At 43.3% G+C, this 27088-nt stretch overlaps 1 protein-coding gene across 2 annotated transcripts; it reads left to right on the forward strand.

The window, feature by feature from the left end:
* Positions 1–5: 5 nt before the first annotated feature.
* On the forward strand, positions 6–25792 carry DARS2 (aspartyl-tRNA synthetase 2, mitochondrial). Of its 2 annotated transcripts, none has more exons than XM_053391205.1 (17): positions 6–144; positions 2925–3024; positions 3634–3700; positions 4739–4840; positions 8055–8150; positions 9268–9391; positions 9647–9693; positions 12472–12578; positions 13318–13387; positions 14603–14782; positions 15674–15781; positions 16949–17011; positions 18226–18378; positions 19527–19745; positions 23882–23992; positions 24335–24410; positions 25255–25792. In XM_053391205.1, exons 1-17 carry the CDS (start codon positions 27–29, stop codon positions 25440–25442), a joined length of 1929 nt encoding a protein of 642 aa, XP_053247180.1. In that variant the 5' UTR covers positions 6–26; the 3' UTR covers positions 25443–25792. The 2 variants fall into 2 exon arrangements, with proteins under 2 accessions (XP_053247180.1, XP_053247182.1); XM_053391207.1 differs by lacking the exon at positions 6–144 and adding an exon at positions 204–215.
* The last annotated feature ends 1296 nt before the right edge of the window (positions 25793–27088 follow it).

Here is a 27088-nt window from a genome sequence, read left to right on the forward strand (position 1 = left end):
CCTCGGCGGGGCGAAGGCGAGGAGGGATGCCGGCGTTCTGGAGGGCCGTGCGCGGGCTGCCGGGCCCCCTCCGCGCCCCGCTCTCGCTGCTCTTCCCGAGCGGGGCGGCCCAGGGCGGCGCCCGGCGCGTCTCCGGCTCTGCAGGTCGGTGGCGCCCGCGGAGGGGGGCCGGGGGAGGCGTCGGGGCTCCTGCTGCCGCCGCACCTTAATGCCCCGTTGCCGCACCGGGAAGAAAGCGGGTGGTTTGGTGTGGCGGCGCCCGCTCTCTGGAACTCCCCGCCTCTGGAGGCAAAGCAGGAGCCCGCGCTGCTCTTGGCGTCTGCTAAAAATATTATTGCTTAGACAAGAGCCGCCAAGATGCTTAGGTCAATATTGATCCTTTTCTTAGCATCTTTAACTTTTGTAGGTTTTAAAAGTAGGCTTGTGAATTTGCTCTCAGTTTTACTGTTTTACCTTTTTGTAAACAGCTTTGACGTTTTTCTTACCAACCAGCGGTGTGTGATTCTTAGGAATTATATTTATTTCTTTAATAAATTTCTATACTTCCCTTCATGGCTTCATCCAAAGATCACAGGGAGGTTTACATAAAAGCACAAAAATACATACCGTTATAACAAACAATTACACACACACACACACACACCCCAGTTTAAAAGGCCAAGCGTTTTTTAATCACTCAAAGGCCTGGTTATAGAGAAGTGTTTTTGCCTGGTACCGAAAGATATGTAAGGAAGGTGCCAGGTGAGCCTCCCTGGAGAAAGCATCCCACAAACAGGGAATCCACTGCAGAAAAGGGCTGCTCCCATCTTGCCACCCTACGGACCTGCCATGGAGGAGGCATACAAAGAAGGGCCTCAGATAGCAGGGTCCAGGCTGGTTTATATGGGGAGAGGCAGTCCTTGAGGTCCTGTGGTCCTGGGCTGTTTAAGACTATAATTCAAAGTCAGAACTTTGATTTGGGCCTGACACTAAGTGGCAGCCAGTGCAGATAGGCCAGGTTCAATGTACAGAACTATCCTGAAGTGGTCTTGCCCCAGTGAGCAACTTGGCTGCCAAATTTGCTTTGAAGTAATCTAAACTAGAGGTTACCAGAGCTAGACTATCCCTGTCCAGATAGGAGCACATTTGGGCCACCAGCCAAAGCTGAGGGAAGGCACTCTGTACCACTGAGGCCACCTGAACCTCAAGTGACATCAAAGGCTTCAGAAGTTACCCCAAGTTACATATCTGCTCCTTCGGAGGGAGTGTAATCCCATACGATTATCATTATTCTTTTTTATTTTAAATACTTATTTCATTGAAATTTATACACAGCTTGATTTCTTGGGGGGGGGGGACTCTCAAAGCAGTTTACAAAAGATAAAACAGTAAAAACCAAGGAAAAATTGACAAGCCTACAGTGGTACCTCGGGTTACAGATGCTTCAGGTTACGTGTTTTCGGGTTGTGCACCACGCCGGACCCGGAATTACCAGAACAGGTACCAGAATTGCGACAAGTGCGTGCGCAGACGCAGCGCTGCGGGTTGCGAACGTGCCTCCCACACAGATCACGTTCGCAACCCGAGGTTCCACTGTATTTCCAAAATGCTAAAATGGATTAAGATTTGCCTCAACTTTCTTAAGCATCTGTGTAGGTTTGTCTAAAAGAAAGGTGTTTGTAGCAGGTGCCAAAGGGAGTACAGTAAAGCCGCGTGCTTGATCTCAATAGGCAGGCAGACACCTGAACTCAAGGCAGTTTGCAGATTAAAAATAAAGAACAGCTTAAGAACGTAAGAGGGGGGAAAAGAGAAATCCCTGAATAGGTTTGATCATTGGTTCTACTTGTAAAAAACAGTAGACAAAGAGATCCACCTGTTACCTTCTCTGGAGAATATTTACCGTACCTGCCTATTTAGATGATCATTGTATCTGACGGGGTTTTAATGCTCAGAAGCTTCTGCTGCAATAAATGTGTTTTAGGGTACCACAAGATGATGATGTTGATGTTTGCAACAATTAGTATAACGCTTCGGCTTCTCAGACCAACAGACCAGCCAAAAATAGAAACCCTATAACTTTAAATAATGTATGGAAAATCTTGTTGATAGTGTTTGAAATCTAGTGTTGCATATCGTGTGTTTAATGGAAGATGCAGGATCTTCTGGTTGAGGAAAAATAGTGTCAGCACAACTCTAACTAGAGCTGCCCCCTAAAGATTATAATTGTGTACAAACCTGCTTAAATTAATGGGCCAAATTCTCCATAGGATTAGTTTGTAGTCATGCAAACAAAATGGAATACCCAGGATGTTCTAAATGTATTTCCTCTAGCTCCTACTGACTGCTCTTGAACAGTTTTTCTCATTATGAGCTCTTTCAAGATGCCTCACAGAATGAATTGGTACTTTTTTGCTAGGAAGCTTCACTATGTCTCTGAGCAGTGCTCCTTCATTACGTAAGCTTTTGCACATTGTTTGGCTCTTTCACACTAATGGCTGTTGCTGCTTTGAAACGGGGATGCTGCTGTTAAAGGACACTGGAACAAGGGAATGGTTGTGCCTTTAAGCTGTAGCTAGTCAAGTAGTTTTGTGGAACCCCAAGTAAGGAATTTAAACCACTGGCCAGTCCAGTTTGGGCACTGTAAAATCAGTGGGGAAACTGATGAGCAATAGCTATGTAACATGACTAATGACATTAAATGTTATCTAGATACCTTGTGCAGTTTATTAATTCTTTACATCATTTATACAATATCCACCCTAGTAAGCCTTATTGAACTCAATGGAACTTGCTTTTGAGTAGACATATATAGGATTGCGCTTTTAATATTCATGCCCATAACTAACATCTCTATAATTTGTTTTGATAATATGTTATACTGTGTTGAAAATGTATTACCTTTCTTATGAATGTAATTAAATATAATTGTTTTTTCCCTACACAAGATGTCAATAGTTTTGTTTCCCGGACCAAAACTTGTGGGGAATTGCGCTCTGCTCATGTAGGTCAGGAGGTCACCCTGTGTGGATGGATTCAATATCAGAGGTAAATAAAAGCAGCCAGGATTGTTAGATTGAAGGCGTTATGGCAAACCTTAAGTTGGCTAACAGCATTAGAATTGCTTTCCAGAGTCAAAACTAGGGTCCATCTATTCTAGTATCTCTTCTGTGAACTGAAAAAATTATTGAAGTGTTCTAAATAGATGAGACTTAAGTACCAGTTCCCACATTGTTAACCTTAGCCAAGCACTATTGGAGGAAACTGATTTTCTGGTCCCATTTCTGCTGATTCTACTTGATCTCTTGATGGCTTTCAATATCCTTTTTGTTCCTACAGCAGTCTGCTTTGGTTGCTAGTGGTTTCACTCCAACTTGAATGGTCAGTTCTAAAAGAGGAGAGTGTGCTTGTGGGATATAGCATGTTTGGGACTCACTCTTGGGGAGAAGGTCCTAGCCTAGCCTTTCTCCTCATTTTCTGAAGTTCAGTATGCAGAGATTTCTTTTCTCTTAGACATGAGCATGAAATAGTAGCTTCAGGAACTCTGTATTATATTATTTATTTGCATATGTAAACTGACCTCACTTAAGCTTGCTCTAATGTAGAGGTTTTACCTGAAGTGTTATAAACATTTCTGTTTGTGTCTCCTGTGATTAGACAGCAGCAGTTTGTGGTTTTGAGAGACTTCCAAGGACTCACCCAGATTATCATACCTCAGGATGAGGTAAGCTATCAAGGCTTGCTTCTGCAGTTGCAGAATGATTTATTGTCGTCTGTCATGTTGCCAAGCATTGCAATTATTCAAACACAGCACATTGCAGGCACTGTGATTCTGTAACAGCAAACTTGATTTCCCATAACTACTTCTGATCATTTACAAGTGGACATACAACATATAGATGTTCATCCTGTGTGACTACACACAAGATTTATCAATGAATATACAATCATAAGTAGGTTATTTTTGCTTATATTCTGTGCTCATTTTAAAAGAAAAGTATTATCATTGGTGCCCTTATTAGTGTTATGAATACACTTAAACACATAAACAGTGCCTGAAAAGGGCTTTGGGATTCTTGTGTTTTTTATTTGTATATTATATTGTGTTACATTTTGAATTCTATGAAATGTATAAGCATTAAAAGAAGCAATAAAATACAATTAAAAATCGTACAACATCTAGCACAGTGTATTACAAATGCTACGGCAGGCAGAAAAACCATCTGATGATCTCAGCAACTTTCAAGTGGTCTGGGATCAGGGGAGTTGGGAACCGCTGGCCTACAAGGATAAGGCAGGGAAGTGAGCTTAGCAGTAAGGTGGAGGAAGAGCAGAAGCTGAATGTGACTTGTTTAAAGATAGAAATCACAGTCTGCTTTTTATCTCACCTGCATGCCTGTCTTTTTCTTGTCTTATTTCAAGTAGGATAAAAGGGGGTAATTTATGCAGGTTAAGCACCCACAGAAACTACGAACCAGCTCTATGCTTACTGCCTAGGATTCTAGAAAGGAGTGCTGGACTAGGTGGGATTTGATCTGATTCAGCAAATCACTTCTAATCTTAAAATAGAATTCATCAGCAGGATAATTCATTCTTGTGAATTTGTGGGCTGTGCAAATTCTGCTTTGGCAGAGGAGCCTAATATTAGACTGCAGTACTGAAATTGGCCCACTACTAAGGTAGCTCATTACTGTAGTTCTAAATCTGTGCTCCTAAATGATGTACCTGTGCAATCTTATGTGTTGTTTCTGTCCTTCTGCAGGCAGCTTCCCATTTGAGGAAGATCTTGTATGACACTCCAGTTGAATCCGTAGTGAGGCTGACTGGAACTGTTGTCCCCCGGCCTCCAGGACAGACAAACCCCGTGCGTACTTTAAGGAGAATCTCCCTCTAATTTTATCTCAGTGTAACTTGGCCACTTCAAGACACTACAAACTGTGTCCTGAAAGCTGAAATGTCTCCTCACATGTGACACAGTGTTTGGGTTTGGGAATTCTGGGTCTGGATTTGTATTGCTTTGCCATTTACTGCTATTATATTTGATAAAGGCCTGGCCAATATATTGATATATCGCCCAGGATCAGTATGAGGAGCAGACTGCGATGTCTGCTTCACTCAGCGGTATATTGCTGGTGAAACCGCCACAGCTCCTGAGTACCTCTGCTAGCAGTAGTGCTTTTTTTCTAAAAAAAAAAGTTTAGGGGTACTCTCATTTTCCTACTCTGTTGAAATACTGCCCCTCAGTGAGGCCAAACTTAGATTCACAAAATGTTTAGGGGTATGCGTACCTTGCGTCCCCCAGAAAAAAAGCACTGGCTAGCAGTGTCTGCTAGAGTTCCTTCCTCCAGCGGCACTGCTAGCAGAGGGACTCAGAAGCAGTGAGTGAAATATATTGCTGAGTCAAACCGCCATCACACTCTGCCCTCATACGATGCGCCGATACAGCTTGTTCCTCCCTCTGCATCTTTAAGCTACTCGACTGAGGTGTGTGAAGCTGTCCTTACCTCAGCCAAGCAGTTAAAAAGGAGCCCCCAACCCAGCGCTGGCTCCCGTGAGCCAGTGGCGGGGTGGGGGCTCCTTGAAACTGCTCGACTGAGGGTGCGCATGCTTGCAGTGGCGAAGCTGCGCGCTCTGACACTGGGGGCGGAAAGCAGGTGGGGGTGTGTCGGGTGTCCTGGGGGCGTGGCGCCTAGCACAGTGGGGAGGTACGTGACGTGTGGCTGGGGGGGGGCAGCCGCAATGGTACCCTCCTCCCTGATGGTGCCGAGGGTGGCGTGCTCCCCCTGCCCCCCTTTCCTCCTCCATTTCGCGCTTGGTACTCCCCGCAGCGAGCAGTTAAAAGAGCCCCGATGCTCTGTCCACTCGCCCTTGAGTGGGGGGAGCGCCGGCACTGTCTCAGCTGGAGAGGGGGAACCTTCCCCCTCCCCAGCTGAGCTGTACAAACAAGATGCGTTGTCCCAACCAGTGAGCGCCTGGGTGAAACCGCCTCAGTTCTCGGGGTGAGAGCTGAGGCATTCACCAGGTGCTTTGTGGGCAGAGGCCAATGCAGCTGGTTTTTTCAACAGTATATCGCCAAACTGTGATGTTTGGTTGGCGATGCACTGTGATGTTGAAAAGCTTATATCGCCCAGCCCTAATTTGATAATAAAGGGCTGTACCCTCCTGACTTCAGCCTCACCTGAAGTTTCTGGTCTTGCTTGCTAAAAGTAGGCTGCCCCATTTCCACTTGCCCCAGTGAGTGTAACTGCCATTATCTGGTCAGTATTTGCCCAAGCCTGGAGCTGCAGAGGTGGGCAAGGATTGCCCTGGCAGTTACATAGCAACCCCCATTCCCTCAACGACAACAACAAGGTTGAGAGGAAGGCTGGGGGATCTTTGCTTCTGTGTGATTCCACCTTTCTTCCTTCGATCTTTCATGGAAACCCACCTTTCCCATGACCTTTGCTTGGCTTAGCCCCCTGTCTCCTGTATCTGCCTTCAGCTCAGCTTATCACATGCAGCTGAAACAGTCACATATTTTTTCCATGCTAACTTCTGCTTCCACTTCCCTCCCCTTTCTCTGTTTCCCATATGTTGCATTTTAGATTGTAAGTTCCTTGGCACAGAGACCTGCCTTCGGGTCCTGTGCACTGTGCCTTGCACCTTGATGGCACTATAGAAATGATTAATAATAATGCTTGAAATAAGCCATGCAGGGCCAAAGTGGCTAGGGTTAGTTTTTCCTGCTAAAACCAATTTCTGCCTTCCCTCCCCACCCCCAGTGGGGAGGAGACAGGTGGAAGAATTAATTGTCATTCTAAAGCAAAAGTTCCCAAACTTATTGGCCTACCACCCCCTTTTCAGAAAAAAATTACTCATTGCCCCCTGAAAATCTACCTTCTTTAAGTGAACAGAAAGTTGAAGTGACAGATTTGTGTTCTTTTATATACTTGTATCTATATTTCTACCCACACCCTACAACATAATAAAGATGTTGTAAATAAAACACCTTGAGGCTTGAAATTATAATTTTTTTATTATAATCAACCGTAGTAACATTCACATTACAGAAAATTAAGATAATGAAGGATAATATTAAAATAAAAATTATGTATAACATTAAAAATAATCCTAACGAAAAGGATGAACCTGGTGTGCTGCTATCAATTTATTAATGTTTGGTTCTAATTTTTGTCAGCATTCTTAAATCACTGTGATTAGTTATTTGTAGTCAATTTGTTTTTTTTAGTTAACTGATTTGCTTGCCACTGGCCAAATAGGGCGTCAAGCTGTGATCCATTTTCTGGGTCTGGGTGAAGCCAAAGAAGGTTCACTTAAGCCCGGGAAAACCCCTCACCTCCAGCACCAGATCTGGGGGGGTATCGTTGTCCCCCAACAGTGCCTGACCTGGCAGTAAGCGTTACTACACAACCGAAAAAACATGTATGAACGGTTTTTCAAAATTTTCTTCTTTCTTTATGCTTCCACTGCCCCCTTAGTTTTATTCAACACCCCCCAATTGCACCCAAGGCTGCTACTACTCCCCTGGATCATTCCAGCGCTCCCCACCACCCGGGGGTGGTATCACTCACTTTGGGAAACACTGTTCTAAAGTGAATGTTCTGTCGACGCACGGATTTCAGCTCTTCTCTTCCACATCCTGTTTTGGGGGTACACCCAACATCCCCCACATGAGGCAGCGAACTCTGTTGTGCTAGCAGAAGTTTTTGTGTTGGCTTCTGCTCGTGGGATTAATTAGTTGAATCTGGTCCAGTGGTGAGTGGGAGCTTGAAGCCTGCTTTGGCCTTTCACATCCAGCTGAACTGCAGGAGGTGAGGTCTGTTGGCTTGTCTCTGTGCTGGCCGGGTGGTTTAAGCCCAGGCAAGCCTCCATCTTCAAAATGGAGAAGGGAGACAGAAGTTTGTCTTTCCATTGGATAGGCTTAATGAGACAAAAAATAAAAAATAAACCAACAGGAAACATTCCAGTAAAATAATAAAGTATAGTATAGCACAATTGCAGATAGCTATTGGTCCATCATCTCAGGGATGTATGTAAAAATAGTGGTGATTATTTTTCTCTTTCTTGTTCATTTTTAGAGATTGCCTACAGGTGATATTGAAGTTAAGGTGAAAACAGTAGAGATCCTGAACTCCTGTAAGAAACTTCCTTTTGAAATAAAAGACTTTGCCAAGGTGATTTTCTCTTTATTTCTGTGTGGTTGGCTGTTTGGTACAAAGCATATTTGAAATTCTTGGGTGACCTTGTTCTTCCAACCTTCCTCCTGTCCAGTCTTGTAGAAAGAAGGTTTGGGAAGAAGCGTGTGTTGATGATGTACAGTTCCAATTAACAGCTTTGGGAAAATGTTCCATAATTTGTCTTCAACTGAAAAGAACGATTAGCGATGGCTGAGAGCAAAGGAAATATGTGAGAATGATTATCAGGCTTCAGAAATACTTCCATGACCTTATGATCGTGTGGTGGAATGCCTTCCTTACTGAAATTCAAGAGGCTCCATCACTACAGTGGACGCTCGGGTTGCGAACGTTTTCTGTGCGGGATTCACGTTCGCAATCCACAGTGGCGCGTCTGCGCATGCTCAGGTTGCGATTTGGCACTTCTGTGCATGTTCGACCCCCAAAACCAAAATATTATGCAAAATTTGATTATCCTCATCACGTATATATAAAAAGGCTAATTGAAAAGTTGGGGTAATACGTCCGTTTAAGATCTTATCAATGTCTCTGTATAATGTTGCCCAAATTTATTGAACTCCAGTACGGCTGCACCATAGGTAGAGATACGATCCAATTTCTCAACATGCCCTCCACCACCTTAGGAGTGGAGATGAATTTATATACAAGAGTCTTCTAGGAGTCTTGTACTGCTTATGAATCAACTTTAATGACAGTTCTTTATGTTTAGCTGATATATTATGAGAAGAATGGTTTTTTCCCCTCACATGGCTAAGTATCTTCAGTTATGTCACATTCTAAATCAGTGTTCCAGGACATTTTTAAACCCGTTTGGTGTCTGGGTTCATATTTGAGCAAAATTTTAAAAATATTTGAGATTATACCTTTTGAATTGTATGAAAAAATAAGAATTAATTTTTCAAAATGCAATGGGAAAAATTACATGTGGGGAGAGGTCTGAACCATTTTGCTGTGAAGAAAAGCACTAATTTGATGCCATTTCACTGTGATGTGGATGTTTCCTAATTTATTTTTAATTTCCTTTTCCCCCTTAGGCTTCCCATTCATGTACTTACTTGTTTTTTTCTTCTGACCTACAACCCCTTCCCCTTCTCAGAAAACGGAGGCCTTGCGAATGCAGTATCGCTATTTGGACCTGCGGAGCGCCCAGATGCAGTACAACCTACGAATGAGGTCCCAGGTGGTGATGAGAATGCGGGAATACCTCTGCAATCGTCATGGTGAGAGAAGTGCAGAGAAGTGGACAGGGGGTCTAGCTCAGTGGTAGAGCACCTGCTTCGGGTCTGTGGCTCATTCCTTGACAGGCCTGGGAATACCCCTGCCTGAAACTGACAGTGCTGTTGACAGGAGATGGACCAGCGGTCTGACCTGGTTTCAGGCAACTTCCTTTGTTTCTAACTCATAACAGCAATTTAGTAATGCCTTTTCTTTTCTCCTTTTACTCAATAACAAGTGATATATGAAATATGTTTTAGGCTTTGTGGATGTGGAAACGCCAACACTATTCAAGAAGACTCCAGGGGTAAGTATTTTCTCTGTGTATATTGCTTTGTAAAAATTTCTAATTGTTTGATTCAGAAAGGATTTTCATCCAAGTGAGCCATTACTCTTCCAGAGTGTCAGAGATTATTTGAAGCCACTGTCTCTGCCCTCAAAACGAATATTTTTTCTCTCAATCCTGAGTTCTGAAAAAGAGGGTGAGTTCTGGAAGGAGGGCGTTGGTATGCTAGCGGAAATTTGAGTTTTAACAAGGGAAGAAAAGAAAAAGCAAGCAAGTCCGAGTTCAGGTTCTGGTCAGGTAATCTCAGGCAAGACATGGATCAGTTTGCATAAAGCAATATTCCCTGCCTGACATCCTCTAGATGTTTTGAACTACAACCCCCGTTTTCCCCAACCATTAACCCTGCTGGCTGGGGCTGACAGGAATTGTAGTCCAAAACATCTGGAGGGGAGCAGGTTGGGGGAAGTTGCCATAAGGCAAGGACAAGCAGATTAGAGGTCAGATTCTTACAAGGCAAAGCAAGTAGCACCCTGGAGAGCTGCATCTGAAGCTCAGACCGAGCAGGCTCCAGTGTTGCTTTCACAACAAGCAAACCCAGACTGAGCTTTTTTCAGGGGTACAACTCCGTGTGAGTGGCTAGCTGCACCTTCAGTCTTGTCTCCAGGAGATGTGGAATTGAATCTCAAAGAATCGTAGAATTGTAGAGTTGAAAGGAACCCCAAGAGTCATCTAAGTTCAATCCTTTGCAATGCAGGAATATAACTAACAGCACTAATAAAACTGGACATCATAGTTTGTTTAAGAACAGATGTAAGGGTCTAATACATGTTGGGGGGGGCTTCCCTTCAATATTCCTGTGACAGCTGTTTTGCTGTATTCGTACTGTTGTTGGTGACTGCCTTGAACATCACTTGTTGAAAAGACAAGTTACAGGATTTAACTTAAAACTGAAGAAGTGTATCTGAAGAAGTGTGCATGCACACGAAAGCTCATACCAAGAACTAACTTAGTTGGTCCTTAAGGTGCTACTGGAAGGAAAAAAAATTTTTGTTTTGACTATGGCAGACCAACACAGCTACCTATCTGTAACAGGATTTAACTTAATAACTAATAAGTTAAAGCTTAGCTCTATTTTAGGTACCGTATTTTTCGCCCCATAGGACGAACCGGCCCCTAGGACGCACCTAGTTTTTTTGGGGGGGAAATAAAGAAAAAAATTTATTTCCCCCCCAGGTGCGGGGCTGGGACAGGGGAAGCCCGAGCTTCCCCTGACCCCAGCCCCCAGAACAGGCTGCTATCCGCAAGCCGTGGGAGCCACAGCTAGCGGAGCGCTGCGCGAAGCCCGAAGCTTGGGACGTGCTGAGCTCAGCGCGCCCTAAGCTTCTGGGTGCCGGCAAGGTCTCCGCTAGCCGTGGGAGAGCTGCATCTCCCACGACTAGCGGATAGCTTCCTGAAGCCTGGAGAGCGAGAGGGGTCGGGGCGCACTGACCCCCCTCGCTCTCCAGGCTTCAGCGAAAGCCTGCATTCGCCCCATAGGACGCACACACATTTTCCCTTCATTTTTGGAGGGGAAAAAGTGCGTCCTATAGGGCGAAAAATACGGTGTTTCTGTTAGATCAAGGGCTTCCTGTATGGTGGGTGGGTGGAACGGTGGGTGTACAAAGTTGAATCATGTTTAAGTTATTTTTTAGTTGCTGGTTTTCTTAGCATTGTTTTATAGATTGTAATTGTTTTACTGGTGATATTTATTAATTATATGTTTTCTTCTGTACTTGTGATGTTCCATTAGGTTATTATTATTTATTTTTGCAAGCCACGTTGAGGTTTGTTTGAGTGGAAAGCAGCTTAGAAATACAATCACTCAAGCCCAGGGGGATCATGACACTTGCTTTGTGAAGGGATGATTAAGTGGATTGGGGGAGTTTTGTGCCTCTGGCCTCAACTCCCATGGTGTGTGGCTCCCACTGCCATCTGAAGTGGGGAAGCCTCTAGGAGTGCTTCAGACCATGGATCTATGATTGTGCAGGGTTTCAGGAGCTAGGGAAACTTACACGCATAGTGTTCCCTGCCTTATGTGCCCCACACTAATGTGTAGATGGGGGTCAGGTGGAGCCATATGCCAGGCAGTGCCCCTTCAGGCAAGTGTGCATGAAATTTCAGGCTGAATCAAAGAGAAGCCTAGTCGCCTTCTGATGCTGAATGTGTTACAACTTTGAGGGAACACCGAGGCAACAGCATCCATGAGATCACCAGTCTTCCATTTCTTCTCCACCACAAAACAGTTTTAGTTTATTGTTTGTTATTCAATTTTAAAAAGGTGAACTGTAAATATGTGTAAGCTTCTGAAAAGAGGACGTGAACATCCCACCTGACTTGCAAGGGGGGAGGTGAAACTAAGGTTAACATGTTTATCAGGTCAGATTGTTTGGTGCCAATAGATGTGAAACTGGGTTCTAAGGGCAGAAGAAGAACCTGCTCGACCATTGCAAATAAATACTACATGTTTATTTGCCTCTGGTGTGTTTTAGGAACCCACATTAGTATTGACAATTAGCGTTACTGCATGGCAACAACTGTGACACGCAGAAGACATGATTTGGGTTTGGTGAGCAAAGTGCATTAGTGGGTTTCCATTTCCAAGGTAAATGCTGTGGGAGGGTGTTGAATCTTTCAAAGGGAGCTTGGTGGAGGCAAAAAATATTTGGGGACCTGTTTTGTGGCTTATTGATCTGAAGTATAAGTTTATGTAATTTTAAAGTCACTGCAATTCCTGCTGTCCTACCCTTCTTTTAATACCAGGGTGCAAAGGAATTCGTGGTGCCCTCACGAGAGGCTGGGAAGTTTTACTCACTGCCCCAGAGTCCTCAGCAGTTTAAGCAGCTGTTGATGGTAGGAGGCCTGGACAGGTGAGTTTCTTGGGAACCTCCTGGAAAAAGGAATGTTACACGAGTGTCTCCTCCTACATCGGGGAATGGAAACCCTGTTCCCTAGAGTGGGGTGGGGTTGGGCAGCAGAGGTTACTTGTCACAGAAACTGACACCACCCTAATAGGAAGAATAGGGTTCACAATAAAGTTGGCACTGTCTAGTACCTGAGGACAAGCCACTGCAAATCTGCTCACCAGGAGTGCATTCTCATGGCACTTTGGCAAGGTAAAGGGTAAAGGTAAAGGACCCCTGGACAAAAGGGCCCCTGCTCATAGCAATGTGAGACCCCCCCTGCTGTCTCCTGAGTTGGTGGAGCAGTTGCACTGCTGACTTGTAAGGCAAACCTCAGCAGTGTGGCAGAGAATCTCTTCTCCTAGCTTTCTCTGGCAGTGCAGAGGAATTGTTCTGCAGACAGGTCAGTGGTGACACCAAATTAGGACTTGACAGGTAATCAAGCCAAAGTGTGTGGAGCACTGAGTACTGGTTCAACGGTCATGAAAAATACTCACTCAGGCATAAACCATAACAATAAACCTCCTTCCTCTGACCACTGATTATACCTTCTCTTCTGTGTCCACTAGCTTCGTGCTAGTTATCATAGCCACTACTCAAGCAGCTCTTTCCTTCTGCCTGCCGATGGTGAATATCTTTGGAAAAAATGCTATTAATACTTTGTAAGCAGAATGGTGACAGTGGTGACCTTCAATTCCAATGGCAGGTACTTCCAAGTAGCCCGCTGCTATCGAGATGAAGGGTCCAAGCCAGACAGGCAGCCTGAATTCACTCAGGTAATTTATATCCTTTGCTATGTGTTTTTTACAATTTGATGTAAGATTTAAAAGCTCTAAGGAAATTTTGGACACGTAATCAGCACAATTTGTTCAGCAGGTACAAGACATGTTTTTTTTTTGTAACATAAAGTGTCCTTTTGCTACAGTGTTTAAAACAGTAATTTCTAACATCCCAAAAACACATTAAGGACCAAACCAAAAAGTTAAGGTGTGCCAAGTGCCAATTACTGTGGGATAAGAACTTTGGCAAAATATTCCCTGGGAGCTTTTCACACCTGGGCAAATTAATTTGCCGTAAGGAAGATTTCCTAATGTAAGCTTCAGATGCATCTGATAAAGTGCACCGTAGAACCTGAAAGCTTATGCAGTAATAAATGCATTGGTCTACAATCCTATCCCCACCGACTGTAAGAGGTGTAGTTCCTTTGAAGGGTATATATTGTAAAAAAAAAAAAAGTTTTTAAGTTACAACAAGGAGTAGTGACATCGAAATATTACAAACGAATCTCCAGTGCCAAATCCCCAAAGTGCAAATCCTCCAGTTTGAAATGGGTGCTGTGAACCTCAATAAATTATTTTAATTTATTATCTGTCCTTCACCATAAGGTCCCATTATGGGCTAAAACAACTTAAAATCACAAAACTAGGGTGGGTTGTAAAAATATACATCTCAGGTGTTAAAAGTCAGAGGTGCAACTTCAGTATTTGTTGAAAAATGTATAGTGGTTAGGTACAAGCTTACTTACTTGATTTGGGGTTCGGCAGCTGTCCCCCTGCCTCCCCTGGCTACTCCATGCCTGGAAATGAACTGGCAACCAGTGCAATTGTTTTAAAACAGGGAACCCCAACCAATAATCTGGCTGCTGCACTTTGGTCCAGTTGAAGTTTCTGAGTAATCTTTAGGCACAGCACCACATAGAGCCCATTGCAATAATCCAGAGCATGGAGTACAGTGGTCAGTTCCCCACCCTCCAAAGGGGCTGTAACCAGTGAGCTAGCCAGAGCTGAAAAAGGCACACCTGGCCACTGAGCCTGGATTCAAACACCTGTATCTTTTCCAGAATTTAGCTTCCATTATACTTCTCTTGTTTCAGTTATAAATATCTATTTTGTAAGAGTTTTAGATATGGAAAAATAATGTTCTTATGGTGCCTTTGAATGTTACTTATTCCCCTCCCTTTTTTCTCTCTCTTTAATTCCCCCTCCCTCAAGATTGATATTGAGATGTCATTTGCAGACCAAGCTGGGATTCAGGCTTTAATTGAGGGCTTGCTGCAGTATTCCTGGCCTGAGGAGAAGGGACCCATCAGAATACCTTTTCCATCCATTACCTATGATGAAGCTCTGGCCACCTATGGGACCGATAAGCCAGACACTCGCTTTGAAATGAAGGTGTGTTCTGGACACTAAGTCCTGTTCAGGAAAGTTTACAGAGTTGGGTATGATAGTTACTTATGTTTTAATCAAATTTCTTAACCATCCTTTACTATATAGCTTAATGTAACTGTAAGGAAAGATACACAGGCTGTAGCCTACTGCTTTCCTCAGTTGGCACTAAACCTGCTTCAAAGCTCTAAGCAACAAGTGCAAATGCCTTTTCAAAACTGTATTAAATGATCATTGTTTCTGTATGTGGACAGAAAGCACAAGAAGAGTCAGCATCTGAGCCACATAAAAGCAAATCGTCTTTTTAGTTCCTACAGTATCCCAAGGTCAACTTGGTCAGGTGCGTCAGTGAACTGTGGCCCATGAAAATTTAGCACCACAATAAAAAATTGTTGTCTTTAAAGGGCCAGAAGACTCTTTTTGCAGCAGTGTTCAAATCAGCAGTGTGGCCAGGTGGGAGTCCATTATTTGGCTAAACTTGTTGGGGGGGGCAGTTTAGGCACAGGCCGCTATCTACCCCCCCCCCCCCGCAAGTACTTCTTTGGTGTCTTTGCTGCAACAGACTAACATGGTTAGAACTTGAGTCATGTAAGGAAGAATTATTCCAAAACTTCTGTTGCGATTCACTGTGAATGGGTGCGGAGGGTAGCTCTAGAAAGATTACAAAGACTTTTACTAATGTTGTGGCTTGTGCAAAAATTGACAACTGGCATGCAGAAGTAGTGGGGGTGGAGAAATGAGAAGCTCTTGGTGGCCAAAGTGTGTGTACACATCCACCAACATCCCTGCCAGTTGCCTGTTTTTGCAGTGCTTGAAGGTGGTGGTTCAGCAGGCTGTCTCTCTTATGTGTCATGTGCTGCCTTAACAACCCTCCAAATTCTTACTTCTAATGCTCAGATCATTGATGTCACTGATGTGTTCAGGAAAACAGAAGTTGGAGTTCTGCAGAAATCTCTCAATGAGCCCCGGGGCACCGTCAGAGCCATTTGCATTCCGCAGGGAGCGGTGAGTAGTTCTGCTCTCTTTTCCAAATGTTGTTTATAATGTTGCTCTTTATATACTATCCATACAGAAGGGTTCTTGACTGCACAGAGATCAGTAATAGTAGAACCAACTATCTGACTTTTAGAAGACATCTGAAGGCAGCCCTGTTTAGGACAGTTCTTAAGGATTGATGTTTTTATTATGTTTTAGATATGTTATAAGCAACCCAGAGTAGCTGGGGAAACCCAGCTGGATGGGCGGGGTAGAAATAAAATTATTATTATTACTATTACTACTACTATTATTATTATTATTTATTATAACCAAAGACTGAATGAAAAGTGAATAGAACTCAAAACGCTATTTAAAATATCTATGATGGGAGATAATATTGTTCTTAAACATTTTTATAGACATAAAATAATATGATTGCAGTGTTTTCTTGTGAATTGCTTTATGGCGTATACCAGGGATGTCCAACCGGTTGACCATGATCGACAGGTTGATCCCCGGTTGATAGCGGTCAATCGCGGGCTCGTTTTCCTCCGCAGGGGGAAAAGGAGCATCTGGCCCCGCCCCCTCGCTCTGTCCTTTATTCGCACACGATTTCAAGAAGGAAAGACGGAGTTAATGCTTGCAGGTTTACTATTTGTTCAGCGATTTATGGCGTGTGTGCCCCCCCCCCCATGGTCATATCAATCATAAGTCTTTACTTATGGAAAAAGAGGGTGTGGAATGATCCTGTCTTCATCCAAACCTTCCTCCAAGGAGCCCAGGATAGTGCATATGTATTGTTGTTTGTTGAGCCTATTTATACCCCACATTCTAATGGGAGTGCTCAGGGTTGCTTACAATGTAGTTGGGTTTTTTTAAAGTATATCTACAGTAATGATTTACATGGTCTATATGATGTTATACTCATAGCAAACCAAAGATGTAGACTATTTTGTTCAGCTATCTTGCTTTGTATTCTGCATATTGCTTTTATAAGGTAATTGATTCCTTGTAAAAGTGTAACATGGAGAGTTTTAAAATACAATGTGAAAAAGTGTAATAAAATATGGAGCATTAACCACCACCACTCCGCATAATTTTAGGAAAAAACAGATAAAGGTAATAATAATGCCCTTCAGAGTATATAGGCTTAATTGAATGATCTATTCTTCTCTGTTGTTATCTTTTATTTAGAAACATCTTCGGAATAAAGATTTGGAGTCATTAAATGAATTGGCAAAATCCCAGTTTAACCAGGTAAAGCACAGAAACTTCCACTTCCATCAGTACAGTGGTACCACTGGATACGAACGGGATCTGTTCTGGATCCCCGTTCGCATCCTGAAGCGAACGTAACCCGCACATGCACGGGGCGCGATTTGTCACTTCCGCGCATGCTTGTGACGTCATTTTGACAGTCTGCGCATGCGCAAGCGGCGAAACCTGGAACTAACACGTTCCGTTATTTCTGGGTCACCGCGGAGCGCAACCTGAAAGCGCTCAACCTGAATCATAGTTAACCCGAGGTATGACTGTAATTTCTTCTAAACTGCGTGAGATGTGATGTTGCTCAGCTCTCATTCCTTTCAGTGAGGCTGGGGCAGGAGGAATTTCACATGAATTGATTGTTCATCCGCTGGTGTTAATTTGAAAAGAGAAGATAAGAGAGCTGAATGCAAACAATATGTGAGAACAAGATCAAAATTAAGTGAGAACAAGATCAAAATTAGCTCTGAGGAGAGGTCTGTCCAGGACTACTAGCCATAAGTGATCATATTTGATGGTTTTGATCCCTGGATGCTGGGGATGAGGAACATGGAATGAGTATCGCCATCATGCTCTGTAAGTGGATTTGCAGAAGTAACTGGTTGGAGATAAAATGCTGCACCCAAATCTGACCCAGAAAGGCATTTGTTAGTGTTTGCAGTCTTTGCATTAAACTGTACAGTGCTGTGAGAATAAAAATATTCAAATATTATTAGACCATGCATCTTGGCCACCAACCACAGAACAAGAATGAGCACCTGAGGTGCATAAGGAGCTGCGTAGCTGAGTGTGGAGTTGTGTAGCAGGATTTCAGAGCTATTTTCCTGTGTCTTTGCTCATGGGAAATAGAGTATGTGAAATTTATCAGGTAACGCTTGGGGGTTGAAGTATTCTGGGGAGTTGGATTGCGCTGTGGCAGGCCTTTCCACACCACAATGGTAACTGCTTTAGAATTACGCTTACCATTTGTGTCTCCTCTTCTTCAGTTTGCTCCCTATCTTGCCTCCTTTCAGTGCTTTCAGGAATATGGTCATTCTTTTGCAGAAATCCCTCAAGCAGATGATGGCTATATAAAATTGGGTTGGTTTTTTTTTATTAAACCTTTGTCAGTTGTGTTCATTGCTGACATGGATTTGGCCTACTTGTATCTACTTGCTTTTTCAGGAACTGCCTAAGTTTCTCTTCTGCCCTTTTCTCCTGAACAGGGAATATTGCACTTCATTTTGAGGTCTGATGGCAGCATGAAGTCCGCACTTGGTAAGTTCCTGAATGAAGAACAAAAACTGGAGCTTGTCAGAGCAGTTCAGGCCAATGTGGATGACGTCGTGTTGCTGGCAGCTGGAGAGCATGAGAAAGTGGTAAGCAGAATATTTGACTTCGTAACTTATAAAGTAGCACTATATGTCTTGGCAGCTAAGAAGATCAGGAGAAAAGAACTAGATAAAATAGTGGTCAATTGCAAAGGTGATTTGGACATTTAAGCTGGCACATTCTACATGAGAACCCCCTGCTATTCCATCTTATGCAACAAATAATTTTTAGGAGAAGTGATCGTGGTTTACTGTATCTGCAGTGCCTGATATTTTTATGGTTTTTATGCTTATTGTTGCTTTTCTTTTTGTTCCCGTTGTGAATGATGCCATGGCTAGTGGCATAAAGTTTATTATGATGATGGTAAGGAGAATATTGGGTCCCCAAGTCTTTTGTTGTTCTCATCAGCACAGTTACCGTTAAGTTTTCTGCTTGATCAGCTATTTCAGGTCAGCAGAAGATTTGGCAGGTGGTGTTTAGACAGCAACTGAAGGCTGTTCAGTTCTGATGTACCTATTGCATAGCCACTTTCAGGTTTTCCCACTCCCCTTTTATAAATCTGTTTTATGTGCAGTTTTCCATTAGTATGTTAAAACACATTATTGTTTAAGAAGTGTGTTAGACACCTTGGAATGGAAAGGCAGGATATAAAATACTTTAATTCCTCAAAGCTGGACATAGCCTAAGTACCATATATGATGACTTCCACAACCTTAACAGCTCTCCAGCTGAGTTTAGGCTGATGAGTTGAAAGTTGCTTATTCCTACTCTGTTGTAAGACTTTTAAAACCTTGACTAATTCCCCCAGATCATCTGCGAGGTCAGAATGTTTCCCATATCTCTCACAGAGCCAAGGGATGGCTTTATAGCTGAGGCACTCCTTATAAAACAGAGACCATGTGTTATATCCCAATGTAATGTAGTTTTGAGAATTTTTAAAGTAGGAAGTACAAACTGAATGTCAGATAACTTGGGTGCAAGATGGCTAAATAGGAGCTGTTTTGTATTAGAAAGTGTTTTCTACCTTTTTTGATGTTTGAAGAAATGTAAGTTTAATCCAAGAAGTCTTAAGTGAAGCATGCAATCCACTAAATTATCTGCCTCTGTTATTCACTAAATAAAATAAAGTGTAGAATATGATTGTTGTCGCCTTAAGCTACAGTCTCTATCTCTTCCCCCCCCCCGTTCTTTTTAGTGTTCTACATTGGGAAAGTTGCGCTTGGAGGCTGCTGATCTTCTGGAAGCAAGAGGCCTGTCCCTTCGCAACCCCTCTGCCTTTCATTTCCTATGGGTGGTGGATTTCCCCCTTTTCCTCCGGAAAGAAGAAAACCCCAGGCAGTTGGAGTCAGCTCACCATCCCTTCACTGCCCCCCACCCTTCTGATGAGCACCTCCTCTATACAGATCCTGCCAAGGTGACTTGGTGCCTTTTTTGGTTTTTGTTTTGTGTATTCAGAGAAGCCATGGAGGGTTAGAAAAGGAAAGGCAAAACAACCTTGGAGGATTGTTCCACTCCCTTGAGCATATTTCTGTCTCTGATGGAGCTAGTATTCACCGTAGTTCAAAGCATTTTTATTGCAGCTAGTTTTCAAAAGCTAGCATTAAGTTGGTTTTACTTTTGCCGTTGGTACAATCCAGCCCATTTTTCTTTCAATGAGATACCTCCCCAACTCGGACAGGTGGATCCATAACGTCCTGAATCCCTAAATAACTCTGCCTCACCTGGATTTATTGATTCCATCCGGGCACTCAGGAACTTCATTGCACAGTGGTGAGCTTTCACCCCCAAATCTCCAGAAGATCTTACCAAGCAGTTTCCTGTATTGGTTACATAGTGTGCAGCATAGGAATTTGTAGCCTAACACCCAAGAAGCCAAATAGTAATCCTTGCCAGCACCACCTTTTGGAATCTACCTACAAGATAGGAGCAAGAACGCTACTGTTGAGAGGTGTGTAAATGGAAAACTCAGGTGCTTCCTGAAAAGCATGGAGAGATAGAAGGAAACCAAATATGTGTCAGCCTTACAGTTGAAGGAAAATAGAGGTGGCATCATGCACTGATGATTTAGAGGATTTATTTTAATGACCTGCGCTTTCAACCCATTAATTGCAGTGGCCCGTTGCAATTCACTGGATTTTAACTTTTGGTAGATAATGCTTTACAATTTAAAAATTGGTTTTTTAATAGATGTTTGTTTTCACAAGCCTTGTGTTTTGAGCAGTAGTAGTCTAGAAATGTAGCAGCAGTGGTAGAACTGGGGAAATGTAGAAGTGTGTGATACTGTGGAATTACCAGTTACAGTGGTGCCTCGCAAGACGAAATTAATCCGTTCCGCAAGTCTCTTCGTCTTGTGGTTTTTTCGTTTTGCGAAGCACGGCGCTTAGCGGCTATTAACGGCTTAGCGGCTTTAAGAAAAAGGAAACAAACTCGCAAGAACTCGCAAGACGTTTCGTCTTGCAAAGTAAGCCCATAGGGAAATTCGTCTTGCGGAACGACTCAAAAAACGGAAAACTCTTTCGTCTTGCGCGTTTTTCGTCTTGCGAGGCGTTCGTCTTGCGAGGTACCACTGTACTTTGGACCCCCAATTTCTTCTTTTTTTTTTTTAAATAATATTTTATTAAGTTTAACAATAAAAAAGTAGAACAATAAAAACACAAAGAAAATATAAAACACAACAATACAAACTTTCACGATACATAAAATACAAATATTTAACAAGAAAACAAAAAAAGACAATCAACACTCAAAAAGTAGAATAAGAAAAACACAGATCACTCTTTTCCAATTATTCATCTTCAATTAACTTATTTTCCTGACTTCCTCACGCCTCCCTTTTTTATATCCCTTTTTAACAATTAGTTCAGCAAATTCGTATCCTACTACTTTATCCTTATTTATTTTACCTCCCAAATTTCAAATTTTGATCTCTTATTACTAGAACCCCTTCATTTTAATTCAATGTCATCAGCATTCATACATGTCAGCGCTGCCCAAGGTCCCAGCTCACACAAGACCAACGCTGCTTCTTGCTCAAGTTTAAAAGTCTTTATTGAAGTTCAGTCTCATTTCCAGACGTGCAGCGCGCAACGCTACATCTATCCGTCAGACCGCAGAAGTCCCATCTGAATCTCCGCCCCCCTGACACCAGCTTAAGATTCTAGCTTTACTCCACCTTTTCCTCTGTTCCTTCTTTCTCTGGGTCCTTCTGCTAGTCGGAGTCTCTGCCCTCCGAGATTCTTCTGACGCTGATTCTCCCGACTCCTCCCCCCCCCTCTTTCGGGCTTTAGGACCTGGCTCCCAATCCGGGTTTTCTGCTGTCCCGCGCTCCTCCACATTTGAACTTGGCGCGCGCGCGCAGCCTCCCACTTTCCTTCTGACCGTTACACTTGTGTCACTGCTCCCCCTTTCGGGGAGGCTAGCTGGACCTGGCCTTCCCTCCTTCTCCCCACTCCCCGATGGAGGAGAAGATGGTCCTGACTCACGTGACTCTTCCCCCCCACTGTGCTCTGGTGGGGAAACTGGCCCTACTCCTCCGCTACTCCTTTGGGACTCCCCTCTGGTTCCTTGTTTATGGATCGTCCCCTCTGGGATTCGCCTCGCCCTTACCATAGGCGCCCTCTCCTGGGAATCTTCTGATTCGCTGGAGAAGCTCATGGAATCTCTCGGTCCACTGTCATATTCCCCTACGCTCCCCTCTGATTCCTCTCCTCCGCTCTCTATCTGCTCTCTCCCCTGCTCTTCTGCTCCTGAGCCTCTGACAATACATTTTACAATACTTCTGTAAATAAGTTTTAAATTTCCTCCAATCTTCTTCCACCAACTCTTCTCCCTGGTCTCGGATTCTGCCAGTCATCTCAGCCATTTCCATATAGTCGATTACTTGCATCTGCCATTCTTCCAAGGTGGGTAATTCTTGTGTCTTCCAATACTTTGCAATGAGTATTCTTGCTGCTGCTGTAGCGTACATAAAAAAAGTTGTATCCTTCTTTGGCACCAATTGGCCGACTATGCCCAGGAGAAAGGCCTCTGGTTTCTTCACGAAAGTATACTTAAATACCTTTTTCATTTCATTATAAATCATCTCCCAGAAAGCCTTAATCCTCGGGCACGTCCACCAAAGGTGAAAGAATGTACCTTCAATCTCCTTACATTTCCAACATTTATTATCGGGCAAATGGTATATTTTTGCAAGCTTGACTGGGGTCATGTACCACCTATACATCATTTTCATAATATTCTCTCTTAAGGCATTACATGCCGTAAATTTAATCCCAGTGGTCCACAACTGCTCCCAGTCGGCAAACAAAATATTATGACCCAATATCTTGTGCCCATTTAATCATAGCAGATTTTACCGTTTCTTCCTCAGTACTCCATTTCAACAGCAAATTATACATTCTTGACAATATCTTAGCATTGGGTTCCAACAATTCTGTTTCCAGCTTTGATTTTTCCACCTGGAAACCAATTTTTTTATCTTGATTATAAACCTCTCTTATTTGAAAATAATGTAACCAGTCTCGCACCTTCCCTTTGAGCTTCTCATAACTCTGCAATTTCAGCTTGTCACCTGCCTCCATGTTAAGTTTTTTCATAGCTTTCGCTTCCATAGGTGATAACCACCTTGGGGTTTTGTTCTCCAAAAAATCTTTATATCTTGTCCAGACATTAAATAGTGCTTTCCTGACAATATGGTTTTTGAATGCTTTATGCGCTTTAACCTTGCCATACCACAGATATGCATGCCATCCAAATACATTATCATAACCTTCAAGATCTAAGATGTCAGTGTTCTCAAGAAGTAGCCATTCCTTCAACCAGCAAAAAGCTGCTGATTCATAATAAAGTTTTAAGTCCGGCAGGGCAAACCCCCCTCTGTCTTTAGTATCAGTAAGTATCTTAAATTTTATTCTGGGCTTTTTGCCCTGCCAGACAAATCTAGAAATATCTCTTTGCCACCTCTTGAAACAATCCATCTTGTCAATGATTTGTAATGATTGAGACAAAAACAACATTCTCGGCAATACATTCATCTTAATAACAGCAATCCGACCCAGCAAGGAAAGCTTCAAATTCGACCAAATCTCTAAATCCTTCTTCACTTCTGACCAGCATTTCTCATAATTATCTTTAAATAAATTTGCATTTTTAGCAGTCATATTCACCTCCAAGTATTTTACCTTTTTTACTAATGTCAGATCTGTCTCTTTCTGAAACCTCTCTCTCTCCATTGGTGTCAAGTTTTTCTCCAAAACCTTAGTTTTTAACTTGTTTAACTTAAAGCCTGCTACGTGACCAAACTCCTGGATTAATTCTAAAGCCCTTTTAGTACTAGGTACTGGCTCTTGTAATGTCAATACAAGATCATCTGCAAAGGCTTTAAGTTTATATTGTTTTGCTCCGACCTGGTGGACCCCCAATTTCTATCTCCCTGTCTCTAAGCAAATTTCCACCTAGTTCAACAGCACTCTCAGGAGAGATTGTATTTCACACAGATGCAAAGGGTACAAAGAGAAGTATATAGTCAAATTCTCTTTCTGTTCTTTCCAGGTCCGTGGGCAGCACTATGATCTGGTGCTTAATGGTAATGAGATTGGAGGTGGCTCCATTCGAATACACAGCACAAAGCTGCAGCGTTTCATTCTTGAGACAGTGCTGAAGGTAATAGCAAAAGTGATTCTGCATATTATTTAAATCATTCAATCATATACTGCTCCTCATCCTATTGGATTTCACAGTGAGTTTCAATCAATATATGACGGTATCTATCAACCAGCTAGTCTGCATGCTTAGTTGTTCTTGTTCGGCAGCAGCCTGCTTCATCAGAAGAGGGAGAAGAGGACTATGCAGATTGCAACTCACAAGTGTTTCACACTTACACTGAGAAAATCTGAGCTGAGCCACACATGCTCACAGGGGGGGGGGGGAGCAGGGATTAGAAAGCAGGTTTACCAAGTCTGGCCCTTTAAGTCATGCTGGTTATTAATACTTGCTTTTTTCTAGGAGGACACAGAGCTGCTTTCTCACCTGCTTGAAGCACTGGACAGTGGGGCACCTCCGCATGGAGGAATAGCATTAGGTCAGTATCTGCTTTTACTTGAATCACAATTAACACTGACCATCAACACTAATATTACTTTTCATTGATACATTACACATACCCTGATGCTGGAGTGGCTAAACTAACAGTTCCTGAATTAATCTAGCCTTCCACCCCTGCCCCAGTTGCAGTCCCTAAGAAAAACACATTTGGATGAGCAGTATTTGTGGCAATCTGATTTCGCTGTGGGCTATTTTATTACCTGGGCACGTGTGTGTATGTGTGCGTGCACACTAACCTCACCTTTATCAAAGTCAGTTCAGAAAAGCATGTCGTTTTAACGCAAAAAAATGTATTATACAAGGTACCCTTTTAAAAAGTCTGATTGCAGATTCTACACCTTGGGAAAATTTGCACATAAACCAAGTACTCTAGATCACCACATTGCTGCAAAAGCCCTCAGTCATTTAATCTGCAACTCAAATATGTTTGCTAGTTAGACTCCCAAGTGCAAGCAAACCCACTTTCTGAATCTCATGAATAGAACTTTAGCCAACAGCCATCCTGGATGGGAAAGCCCTCACACCAAGAACAATGAACACAAGATCTACATATGTTCATGCACACTTCCAGTCTGTTTTGTTGCTAGAAGCAGAGCTTGAAATAAACAGTTCCAAATGTGCTGCTTGTTAGAGGCCACACATCTGGTGACAAAATCAAACATTATTATACTCGAGTCATTTTATTTAGCATTATTGTTTGCATGCACAATATATATTGGTCATGGAAAGGTTTTGGTGCTATGGAAGAATGGCCTCACAGACTCTTTCCAATGCCCATTGAAATTTGATGCTGCCACTAATATTCAATGTCTGTCTTTTAGGACTTGACAGGCTGATTTGCCTTCTAGTAGGTGCTGCAAGTATTCGAGATGTCATTGCCTTCCCCAAATCGTTCAAGGGAAGAGACCTGATGTGCAATTCTCCAGATTACATTGCCCCAGAAGAGCTTGAACCGTACCATGTCAAGATTGCAGAGCCCATGCCAGAAGTGAAAGTGAAAAGTAACTGACTACTGTACATGACAGAAATGAAGAGTAAAACATCCAGTAGTGAACCCATTGGATTTTTGGAACTGTTAAGATGGCCTCCTGTACTTACTTTTGATGGGAAAATGGAGCACTTCACTCTATAGCAGATCCCTTTGAGCATGTCTGCTGGAGAAATCAAGCACTAGTGACTAGATGGGTGCATGAGAAAGGGCATCAGGATGAGGTGTTGTCCTGTCTGTCCCACTCAAAGGTTTTTAAAAAATCAATGACTTGAGCCAAGTGAAGGTTTGTAAGCACAGGCTATAATTCATTTTTTATTGCACGTTTTTGTACTATTTTGTAAAACGCAGTAAAAACTAGTTGTATGATTCAGATTTTGGAGCTCTCAGAAGTGTTTAGGAAGCTATTTTTCTAATTACCTTTAGATCCCACCTCAAGGTGCCATACATGAGTACTCTCATTTTATCCTCAAAATACTGAGGCAGGCTCAGCTGCTTCAGTAGCATGACAATGGGGGGGGGAGTGTAAGTAGGGCATCAGAACATAATAAACCATAATAAACACCTAGCTCTCGCCCAGCGCAACTTTTTAGAATAATTAGGTCTTTAACAACTCTAGAGGAAGAGCCAATTTTAAATACGAATTTGACCCACAGGTGTGAGGCATTTGTGAGCTTTTTTGTGGAGAAAGTCTTGCTGCTGCGCTGTGACCTCCCTGCCAATTTGGATACAGTAACAGAATTGGAGGCCCCTCGACTGTCCTCAGGTCCAGTATTGGACCACTTCGATCGGATACTCCCTGCCAATGTAGACAGATTCCTCCGAGCTGGAAGGCCCACCACTTGCCCCCTTGACCCTCCTGGCTGATTAGAGCGTGTCCAGACGAGGTGCGGGACCCCCTAGGTGAGATCATCAATCAGTCCCTTGGCACAGATACTTTCCCAGGGGAATTGAAGGAAGCAGTGGTGCGCCTGCTTTTAAAGAAAACATCTCTAGATCCTTTAAGGTAAAGGTACCCCTGCCCATACGGGCCAGTCGTGTCCGACTCTGGGGTTGCGCGCCCATCTCGAGACCGGGGCTTCCAGGCCACGTGGCCAGCGTGACGAAGCTGCTCTGGCGAGCCAGCACCAGCGCCGTACATGGAAACGCCGTTTACCTTCCCGCTATAAAGCGGTACCTATTTATCTACTTGCACTTGGGGGTGCTTTCGAATTGCTAGGTGGGCAGGAGCTGGGACTGAAGATGGGAACTCACCCTGCCGCGGGGATTTGAACCGCCGACCATACGATCAGCAAGTCCTAGGCACTGCGGTTTTACCCACAGCGCCACCCGCGTCCCCTCTAGATCTATCCAATTACTGCCCGGTTTTGAATCTTCCTAGCCTGGGTAAGGTAATTGAGTGAGTGTTTGCTGAACAGCTTGGTAGGTTTCTGGATAAAACATTGGCTTTAGATCCATTTCAGTCCGGATTCCGTCCTGGTTTTGGGACCGAGACGGCTCTGATCGCCCTAACAGATCTCCATAGACAGCCGGATTGAGGCGGGTCAGGACTGCTGATTCTCTTAGATCTGTCAGCAACCTTCAACATGGTTGATCACAAACTTTTGGGCCACTACCTTGCCGATGTGGGGATTCAGGGCAGTCAGACAATGGCTGTGCTCCTTTAT

The sequence above is a fragment of the Podarcis raffonei genome, chromosome 6, assembly GCF_027172205.1.
Source record: "Podarcis raffonei isolate rPodRaf1 chromosome 6, rPodRaf1.pri, whole genome shotgun sequence".
NCBI lineage: Eukaryota > Metazoa > Chordata > Lepidosauria > Squamata > Lacertidae > Podarcis > Podarcis raffonei.

Coding starts and splice junctions, on each gene's coding strand:
- DARS2 (XM_053391205.1), top strand. CDS start 27: ATGCCGGCGTTCTGGAGGGCCGTGCGCGGGCTGCCGGGCCCCCTCCGC. Junction 9,392..9,646: donor ATACCTCTGCAATCGTCATG/GTGAGAGAAGTG, acceptor AATATGTTTTAG/GCTTTGTGGATGTGGAAACG. Junction 14,783..15,673: donor ACACTCGCTTTGAAATGAAG/GTGTGTTCTGGA, acceptor TCTAATGCTCAG/ATCATTGATGTCACTGATGT.